Consider the following 11,154-nt stretch of genomic DNA (forward strand, 5'->3'; position numbering starts at 1 on the left):
GGAATTGGAATCAAGTCGTCTTCAGTGATGAATCCCGATTTAATCTTCGATTTGCTGATGGTAGGGCGAGAGTGTGGAGGCGTCATGAACGTTACGCCCAGTGTTGCGTACAGGAAGTTGACAGATTTCGAGGCGGAAGTGTCATGGTGTGGGGTGCTTTCTGTGGCAATGCACGTTCCAGGCTTCTTGTCATCCGTGGCAACCTCAACGCTGCTGCTTAGCGCGACCAGGTACTGGCACCAGAACTTCGGCCTTTTATGGCAGCACATGGACCCGGTTGGATCTTCCAACACACCAATTTGGACAAGGAATTTCCTTCACAATGCGGGAGTCAACGTCATGGACTGGCCGTCAAGGTCTCCCGACCTCAATCCCATCGAACACGTCTGGGATGCTCTTGGCAGAAGTCTGCGCACTCTCCAGAACAAACCACAGAATTTGCAAGATCTTGGCACCATTTTGCAGCAACAATGGCCTCGTCTTCCCAATCATGTGTTCACAAGCATCACAAGGTCCATGCGGAGGCTTTGTGTGGCAGTTGGCAACGCACAAGGTGGCCATACACGCTACTGGACTTGTGTGCCATCAGATTCTCGTGCTTATGATTTAAACTGTTGATGTTATTACCGAATACCGTAGGTGCTTGGAACAAATTATGGTTACCACCGTTAATTGAAATCCTTCTTTGGACATTAATGATTAAAAATTACCTTCTCTGATACATTTGTCCGTTTTATGTCATATATGGGATTACTTTTAAAAATGTGAAGTTTTTAATTTGACTCGGTATATATATATATATATATATATATATATATATATATATATATATATATATATATATATATATATACAAGTAGGAGGCACTGTTTATACAGTCAAGTAGATATTGTATAAACATTGCCTCCTACTTGTATAAATACTTGCCGACCACACTCTGTATATCACTTGCTTGATAACGGTGTTAGACTCTACACCGAAACGTCGCTCTTAATTGTAATAAAGAAGTTGTTCATCCATAAATTCTTATCCTTACTTAACACTCCAACTTCTAAATGCCTATCAAAGAAGTTAAGAATTGTTCAGTCAATTAGTTAATATAAATTAAAACCAGGCTATATAGACCACTGGCAATCAAAGCTAGACAACCCAACTGGGGATCATGGGGAATTACAGTGCTTTTGCTTCCTGCATGATTCCCAGCAGGATTTATGCCATCACTTTGGTCACCAGTGGTTATATGTAATGCCAATCAATATTAAAAAACAAACTACAATCAAGAAAATAAAACACTAGGCAATATTATATACTTCAGTGTGGATGGACTCACGTGCCACTGTTGGGGGTCAATAATTTTACACTACCCCCATGAGTGGCACTGCCTGAAATAACATCCGTTGGTGATAATATTACACTATTCTAAAAAAAATAAAAAATTATCACATAATTCAATATGCCTCTGAAAAAGGCAAGAATTTAACGAACACTGACATTAGTGAAAAGATCCTTTGATGAAGTTGAAAGATAAAAATTATCCCTTGCAATGGAAACGTCTACACAGTCAAGCAAGATATGCAAGGGGCACAAAATGGAGGATTTTCGCCCTTGAAAATATATTCTCGTGTAAAGCGTGTATGGCCACTACGACATCGTCTGAGAATGACTTCGCCTGGTCCAGAATAACAACCCAAGTAGGTGTAGCCTAATTTGGGCTTAAAATCATGGAGTTTATTTATACCTACTTGGGTGTCCCATCTTTTCTGCATCAAACCTCGCACATATTCCTTGATGTATGGTTTAAAATCACCGTAGGAAAGTGAAAGATAAGAGACGGATTTATCAAGAGCTGCTTTAGCTGCAGCACCAGCTCGTGTGTTACCAGCAATACGAACATGACTTGGTAACGACACAGAACGATGAGATTTTCAGTTGATGGTTCCTTTTGAATCTCTCAGAGGCATATTTTTCCTTTTTTTCTGATTGATATGTGTTACCAGACAAAAACACCCTGACACGTATCGATTATCCCTTTAAATATTAATAGCTAATAGGAGGATTAGTTTTCATTTTTCATGTATTTTTCGTTCTCTTGTGTGATGACAAAATATATTTTGATGATGGGGTAGAATTACTTCCCTTTGTCCATAGCTTACCAAGCTCCTTCCCAGCGCGTGACACCTTCGTTACACTCTTGGTAAAATCGCTGCCAGCAGTGTGGGCGCGACCATTACAGGAATCTTGAAATTTGCCCTCTAACCCCAAATGTAGTGAATTTTGAAAAGGTTTACGACTGACAATATTTCCAAGAGGAATTTAACTTCTTTTTTGTTTGATCAGATTGGTTCGAAATTTCAGACGATCGTACAAATTACCCAAATACCCCTTTACATTCCTACTATACCAGTTACATGACAGTTGAAATGAAATAGAAATTCAAAGTGACAAAGAAAATAATGAAGTTAGGGTAAGTGTATTCAGCGTCACGGCAGTCATCGTTTGTGTGTAAACATAACGGCCGGTCGGTTGTGGCCACCTATCACAGAAGGGAGCAGCGATAGTACAGAGAGCTCCGCGTACGGGATATCGCTGTGAGGAGCTTGATATATAATGAGAGTTACACCCCTTGTTCAGAGTGCGCGGTATACGCTTATTCGCGCGGGAACAGGCATCGGGCTCGCTAGCCCAGTTTACCACGTTAATATCTGATATCTAATACGTCATGAGTGGATACAGCTTTTTAGAAAGGGTGTGTGTGTGGGGGGGGGGGGGGGGGGGGGGGGGGTGCACAATTAAGATCTATTTATTGTCTTTGGTGGTAATTTATATACAGAAATAAAGGTTTTTTTCGAAATAAAAAGGGGGTGTGTGCGCACCCTCGCATACCCACCCCCACCCCCACCCCCACCCCCACCCCCACCCCTCTGTATCCTCCCAAGTACGTTAAATGGGACGGCCGGGTAGCCTGGTGGTTAAAGCGTTCGCTAGTCACGCCGAAGACCCGGGTTCTATTCCCGACATGGGTACAATTAATGTGTGAAGCCCATTTCTGGTATCCCCGCCGTGATATTGCTGGAATATTACTAAACCATACTCACTCACTAATATTTTATGTCATCACCTAATCCAGATATTCGCGCCAAACAAAAATAGAGCAGAATGCCAGGCATTTTGGAAGCTCTGAAAGTTTCCCCCATACTCGTCAGTTGTTGAGGACGAGGAGTTTTTGTCAAGAAAAGTGTCCAATGGTGAAGTCAGCCATGACAGCCCATCACTTGGAAAAGAAATGTTAGATGTTCTGAAAGTGAATTGCAAATTGAATGTGAGAAAATTGAACGTGACCTTCATGAACTGAAGTTATAGAAGAAGAAAAAGGAATAGGAAGAGGAAATAGATCGCATTTCTCATGAATTGAACGGTTCAAGTGATCACGTGACCAGAGACCAAGATGAGCCAGTGACAGAGGGTAAAGGACGGCAAGATGGCGGCGCACATGCATCGTAAACCAAGAAACTATCTTGATTATATGTGTGTGGATGCATTGGACACTCAGAGACAAGCACTGGGATTAGTGAGGGTGTGATGATTGACATTTGCAAGAAGAGGAATGACTTGTCAAAGGTGTCTCAGGAAATGTTGGTCTACGCCAATTTGGGTATGTTGAGAGAAATGATCAAAGGGAGAGAGGTGAACATGTTGGATGCGGATGACTTCATAAAACATGTTCTGGATATCTGTCGTTTTTCGGCCAAGTTTATTGGGTCGTCTATATTGTTATACGACCAGGAATACAGAACAGTGCAGAAAACTGAAGGCATGAAATGGGGTATGCAATCTCAAGATATCAGAGATTATCAGCTTGTTCCTAAACCCAACACTCCAATGGCACTAAGTTGCGTCATATGGAAGCCGGTGTTGGTGTCAGCTCTAATCTTCGCCGTACACCATCTGCGCCCGGAAACGTGGACCTTTAACGCTGAATGGAATGGAAATTTGTCGTCGCTTCAACTACTGAAACTGCCGGAAGGAGTACTGCAGGATGGCTCATGTTGATTATCCAGTTGGTCCTCCCAGTCACATGATTTCAGAGCGAACACAAGGCAGACCGGAGGCAAAAACACTTTACACAACTTAAAACTTCTTGTGAGAGACTGCTTGCAGGAGATGATCCCGAAAGAGATAATATTTTGGAAGGGGTAAGGGAAGGTTTCAAGTTAGTTGACGGTGATCATATTACTTTGACACCTCGTTTTACAAGGAATCATAGGTTGGCATATTAGCACAAGTTTTTGGCAGAAAAGCAAATTAAGGAAGAACTAGATCTTGGTAATTATGTGTTAACTAAGGAAAAACCTGTCATTGTGAGCCCGCTTGGTGTGATTCTTAAGTCTGAAGATATAGTACGACTCATTCACGATGGTAGTCTTAATGATAATTGTGGAATGAACAGTTGCATGGAAGATTGTGACTGTTCCTATATGGATATTAAACATGCAATTCAACATATTAGTAAAGGTTATTTTTAGCAAAGATTGACTTGAAAATGCATAAACATCTGTTCGAATTCTTCCTAGTAGCCACACGTATACAGGACTTACATGGCTCTTCGAAAGGGTCTCTGACTACACTTATATGTATGACGTATTGCCTTTCGACGCCAAATTTGACGTCAATGCATATTTCGATGATTTCTTGATTATTGTGACTCAGCTGAAGTCTGTGCAAAATGACTGGTGAAATTGCTTGAAGTGCTTCGGTTTCTGGGATTAAATATAAACTGGAATAAGGTGGATGGTCCTTGTCAGAATATTGTTTTCTTAGGAATTGTGACTGATACCACAAATAGTGTGCCTTCCCTACCTTCAGACAAAGTGACAGATGTTAAACAAGTGCTATTGGAATTCCATGATAGGAAACAAGCAACAAAAAAGCAGTTGGGAAGTTTAATTGGAAAGCTCAATTGGGCAAGCATGGTTATAAAACGATTAAGAACATTTTTTAGAAGAATTATTATTGAACGCTGACTTCCATGAAGGTGTGAATTGGTGGCTATCTTTAAAGTTTCTTGACTCTAGACCTGTTAGAACTTTACATACTGATGCATGTCTAAAGGGTGGAGGTGCTTATTATGAAGGAGACTTTATGTATGTCAATTGGGCCACAGATATGCCACCTGTTTGTGGTCAGCACGTTAACTGTAAGAAGCCTTGATAATTGTATTAGCAGTTATGAGATGGTGTCACCACTTCGTTCATAAAGTGGTTATTGTTAAGACTGAAAACATAACTGCCAGATCAATTATCAACAAGCAGACGTCCAAGTCCCCCTTTTTAATGAAGTATTAGAGATGCATGTTCTGGTAACAGGCGTCATATAACTTTGCTTTACAAGCTGAATGTAGTCCACAACATCAAAACGTCATTATCTATTCTATTTCAAGAATTCATGAGAAAGGAAAGGATGTGTTTTCATTGTTGCCTAGCCTCCAGTTGTTACGAGCATGGCAAGGCTAAGAAGCTCCGTGCAGAGACCCAAGATGCAAGAGTGGGCAGAGTCGGCCAGGTCAATGTATCACTGTCAACTAAAGTGTTACACTGACTTTTGTGATCTGATCGCTATTGATCCAGTACCAGTGACACAAGAGGACGGCTGACAAGTTCAACATGTTCTTTGTGGTGTAAAACGGGAAATTGGCGATGCTCAGACGGCTGCAAACCCTGCTACGCCAACAATGCTACTAGCAATACATGACAACTTGGATTTAGGATGTCTTTTTGGTGCCTGTGTGTGGGCTGCCTGTGTGTGAGGTTTCTTTTGTATGTTGAGGGCAGGCAATGTTTGGTGTAAAAAGGTGCGTTTGTGGCAGAGAAGCATATTCGTATTCAAGATGTAAGTGCAGTAGAGGTGGTTATTGTGTGTGAAGCTGAGACACACTGAAACGCTACAATTTCGTAAGAAAAGTTTGGATATAATTCTGCTTAACATTCCAGGCCACCCACTGGACCCAGGCAATGCTATCCAGTCTGTGCTAGAGTATCAGGCGGGTAGAGATGGAGCTCAACCTTTTCTATGTGACAATAACTACCAAGCCCTTGGTTATGATAGATTTGTGTCCATAGTGCACCTTGCACTCAGGCGTTCTGGCAACCAACAAGTTGTGACTGGCCACTCTTTCTGCAGGGGTGGTGCATGCTGGGCCTTTGAGCTTGGACGTCTTGGGGAGATCATGCAAGAAATAGGCTTATTATGTTATCTGAACAACAGACATACAACAAAACTGGAAGCATTGGTAACTTTTGGGAAAATACTCCTAAGAAGTTAGACTTTTCATTCACATTCCTTGTCAATGCCATGTTCCTACTTGAGGTAAATCAATTATATTATTTTTTACTTAGTATTGGGACTGGGAGATTTAACCATTCACTTTGCCACTTATAGGATCACGGCATGTTGATCAAGGTTTAAATTTATTGTGTGTCTTTCTCAGGGGCACATTTTAGAATTTACTTCATCTTGTGTCGTTTTTTTTCTAATAGATATGAAATCGCTATATGCTTTTTGTTACACCACCAGTCAGATTAAAGAGTATTTTTATAGTGAGTCGTAGCGGAGTGATTTTATACTAAATTTGTCACTGTTTTCCTTCGATAAATACACAAAAAATGAAAAACAATCCTTATAACTACGAAGGTAGCAGACTTGGGTAGAATTATGAATAAAATGATTTTGGTAAGTGTTGAGGTCTGGTACCATTCTTGCCCCTCTCGAAGGTTTCTATGTTGGTGTATGCATACGTGAACTACTTAAAACAATAACGATACGCGTTGGTAAGGCGAAGGCAGGATCGACGGAAGGGTATTCCTAACGAGTTAATATTAGAAAATTGAGACGTGTGTGAAGATACAGATAATGTTTTGGATAAGTGGAAGGATGACGATCATCAACCTTTCAGTGGTAATGATGAGGCGGATGACGTCATTGATAACAATATGCAGGAAACAATACACACGGGTTTGAATGACATAAGGTTGGATAATGGCTCTGCGCAAAAATAAAGAATTGTAAAGCTCGTGGGATAGACAATAACACCAGTTCAGCTTCTGAGAGGAAAAAAACACGATTGGACTTCTACATAAACCATTTAATGTTTGTTTCAAAGCAGCTAGGATTTAAGTGAGGTGAATTATCAACCAAATGCCTAAATCATCAATTTTGGAAGCACAACAGCCTCTCAAGTATAGAGGAATTACCTTGGCTCCTACCGTGTATAACACATACTGTGGTGTGTTGAACGCTCACCTGAGCACATGGGCAGAGATATACAGAATGGTTTTAGAAAAGGTAAATCAACAAGGGATCACATATCTTCAATAACAAGTATCAAAGAGAGTAGAACGCTGATGAGAAATAAATCTTCCTTTGCAGCCTTCAAAACTTCAATAGAGCATGTATTTAAATCGACAGAAGAATATTCTGTAAGAAAACCAAACGAAAATGGAGTAAGAGGGATAAATTAGACAGCCGCTATCAAGTCACTGTACCACAATGTCAAGATTAGTGTTCTATTCGCGTCCACCGGCTTAACACGCTATGGTTGTTAGTGAGCAAGGGCCTAAAACAGGGCTGCCCTTTATCGCCACTGCTTTTTTACCTGTATGTAGATGATATGATTGAGACAATAAACGAGGGAGAAGGAATACAGACTGAAGAAAAGGTTCAATCCCATTGTGCCTACATCCTAATTTGCCTACAGAAATTAATGAAGGCACAGTTGGAACTCAGTTTCATCCCTATTTATGTATATGGACTGAACCACCATTGTTTGACTTATTATTATTTTTTAAAATATCTGTTTCACAATTGAGTAGAGTTCTTAAGCTGAGCAGAGATGTTAATACATATGACTCTATAAACTGTATTTTCTTTTAGAGATCAATGCAATTAACATTAGACTGAGTATATACTTATTACTGTATAAGCAACAACAAGATCATATGGAATCAATCACATCAATTAACCATTTTTAAGATCAATACAATTTAATTTCTTATCCATGGTTGTTCAAACAAGCCAGTTCTTAAGCTGAGCAGAGATGTTGATACACATGACTGTATAAACTTTATTTTCTTTTGGAGATCAATGCAATTAACATTAGACTGAGTAAATGTGTCAATGTATATCACTTCATCCTTTTTATAATCCCATTACTTTGAAAAGTATAAAACTAGATTTTGGCAAGTGATGTATCGCACCTGAACTGAAGATTTCATCAGATAGGGAGATATTGAGCTAGCCACTGATGACAAATCTCATTATATTGGTATGCTACTGACAGAACACTTACAGTGTAGCATGATGACCAAGACAGCTGGTGACACCGCCAAGTGATGACAAGGGACTTATTATATCCAAGTACAGAGTCTTATAGATGGGATGTCCTACAATGTTTAAACTATGACAATAACCACGGTTTAATTTTCCCAAGGGAATTAATATCATAGATTCCGAGTGAGGGAAAGATAAACGGTAATTCCGAGATTCGAGTTCGTTCTTTCTATTTATGTCTCTAGATCTCATCCGTAACCACCTTCGAAATTTCTAGAGACTGTAACCCAAAAGAAATTCCGTAGCAACAGTAAAAATGTGACCATTTCATCAGACATGAGGAATATTTACCATTCAGTTGCAGTTAGTCGGAATCAGAACCCAGTGATTCTAGGTAGCGTTGTTGATGTTAATGAGGAATGTACCGCCGTGTATAGGACCCACAAACAACGACTGTATCCTAGCTGCTATTTTCAACATGACGAGAGTGCCAGGAAGTGACAGACATGTGAGCTGATTTGGGGATTGTGTTACATGTATTTGTGGTTGATGGCATGATTTGACCTGTCACGTCAGTGCTTGACAAATTATGACCTGTTTGCCGATGCTGGTCTTCAGTGATTCGTAAATATGAATGCGTTTATGTAAAACGTTTAGGAAAAAATATGAACAATTGCAATCTTATCAACTCAAGCAAAAACATGTAGCTGGGTACATGAAGTGGGAAATACTTTCAGGCTGTTTAAAAAAATAGTTTTCATTTAAGAATTTCAAGCCTACTTTATTTGGCTCGATCGTGGCGCCACCCCGTGTAGTACACGTGTTGTTCCCCTTGTGATGAAAATGGGATAGCCAATCAGATCGCTGATCTTATTTTGAATTACTTTCCGAAGATGACTAGCAGACGACCTGGTCCATCAGATTTGCTTGCTAGTTTGTTTGTTTGTCGGTTGTTTTACGCCGCACTCAGCACTATTCCTGCCATATGACGGCGGTCTGTAAAAAACAAGTCTGGACCAGACATTAAAGTGATTGATGTCATGAGCATCGATCCACGCAATGTTGATACGATGGCATGCATCTACCAAGCCTGCGAGCCTGACCACCCGATCCCGTTAGTCGCCTCACACGATAAGCATAGTCTCCTCTTACGGCAGGCATGGGTTGCTGTAGACTTATTCTAACCCGGATCTTCACGGGGCTGGTTTATCAGATCAACATTAAACGCTCAGCAGGGGGTCGTCTAAAAACGGCACTGTATCTCAGACGCTGCGATCAGCGATAAGTCGTATGAGTTAATTGTACTCAAATATATATTAGCACTTGGGCGAGCTGATTGAAAACTTAATTCTTAGCTTAATTTAAGGAACAATTTCAGCAAAAATCGACAGATTTTGATAATCCACTCATTATTTTAGCACAGTGAAGTAGGCTTACAGTGGCAACGGTGGAAACTAGACCGTGATATAGGCTCGTGGACACGCTTGCCTCGGGAAGATAGGGTTTGTAAGACCACCGGAAACAAAGCTTCAAGAAAGTAAGTATTGCTTTCCTTCAGGCTTCTTTCCTCGGGTCTGACTATCCCATGCATAACCTCGGAGTTATCCTGTACTTAAAGTACAGAATTGTACAGTTCATGTGTTGATAAATGTGCCTTTCACTTTTGTGTAATGACATTTCCGTTTTCAAGAATATAATTGAAAGCTTATTGCAAAGTTGTTTAATTTTCTCGATAAGTTATTTGAAAATTTCTCGTTGTAAACTCTCTAACATGATTAGCGAGAGTGCTTTTGAACCCACCGCTCCTCATCGTCCGGCTATGCGGGCTCCCGTATTCCTGCACTACGCACTGAGAGTCATAGTTATAAATATAGACGGCCTCCTTTTTTGTAGGTAGTAAAATCATTTGCCAGGAAGGGCCGTGTAAGTTAAGTTACAATAACAGTTCCAAACAAATGTATTTGTTCTTTCATCTTTGTGTTGCTTGCGGAAGTACAAAACCTCCCCGCACTGAGTGACCTCACTGGAGAACTAATTGAAGGGATGGCTGAGGTAGGACGTGTCTTTTAGGCACAGAACTAACACCACAATATGCCAAGTCAAACAAAGGCACTGGTTTTCCTGTACATTGCCTGCCCTAAATCAGCGTCCAATATGAGGAAAAGACAATAATTTGCTTTTCTGACTATTTCTGGTCTGTACACTGCGTGTGTTATATGCCAGAGAATCTCTTCATGCGTTTGGTACACAAGAACTATCATATACATGCGTACAGACGAATCTAGAGCCAACACTGAATGTTTCCAAAGTTTCGGCTTGTTCCTAAATGTAGCCACATTGTTACTGCAAATCATGTGGCCCTAACAAAGAGTCGTTGAATGTTGATGAAGAGAGTTTATAGATAAACCGAATACATCATTGTATCGACAGGGTTTCCAGGAAGCCTAATTCGGTTCCAAACAAGTACTGAGTGAGTTCCAGCCCAGTACTGCACAAACACTAAACAAGAATATGCTTGTTCTGAAACGAAAATAATTGTTATCGTAAATATGTATGTTTCTTTTTATAAATGGGTGTTATATAGAGAATCTCACCGAGTGTCTTTTGATATCAAATATATCAACGAGAGTGACGTAGACGTGAGCATCTGTCCTGTGCTCTAGCAGTGATGCGTGGTCATATCGGATCTGGGGAGGTCCCGTGTTTTCCCGTGTGTCTGATATCGCTTCCACACTCTTGGAATGGTGCTTGGTGCAACGTGGCTACAGCTGAAGATAATTCTCATTTTCATACTTTGATTGAAAACAACCTGTTTTGTAAACAGACTGGCGA

At 40.4% G+C, this 11,154-nt stretch overlaps 1 protein-coding gene across 1 annotated transcript in view; it reads right to left on the reverse strand.

Annotated features, from left to right (window-relative positions):
* The window catches only part of LOC139473350 (proteasome activator complex subunit 3-like), a 50,657-nt gene extending 41,944 nt beyond the window's left edge, over positions 1-8,713 (reverse strand). Inside the window, exon 1 of the mRNA XM_071255882.1 lies at positions 8,674-8,713. Within this exon, the coding sequence (XP_071111983.1) occupies positions 8,674-8,676 (3 nt within the window). The 5' untranslated portion in view covers positions 8,677-8,713. The remainder of the gene's footprint in view (positions 1-8,673) is intronic.
* Positions 8,714-11,154: the final 2,441 nt, after the last annotated feature.

The sequence above is a fragment of the Haliotis cracherodii genome, unplaced genomic scaffold (assembly GCF_022045235.1).
Source record: "Haliotis cracherodii isolate W230 unplaced genomic scaffold, xgHalCrac1.p SCAF_28, whole genome shotgun sequence".
Taxonomy (NCBI): Eukaryota; Metazoa; Mollusca; class Gastropoda; order Lepetellida; family Haliotidae; genus Haliotis; species Haliotis cracherodii.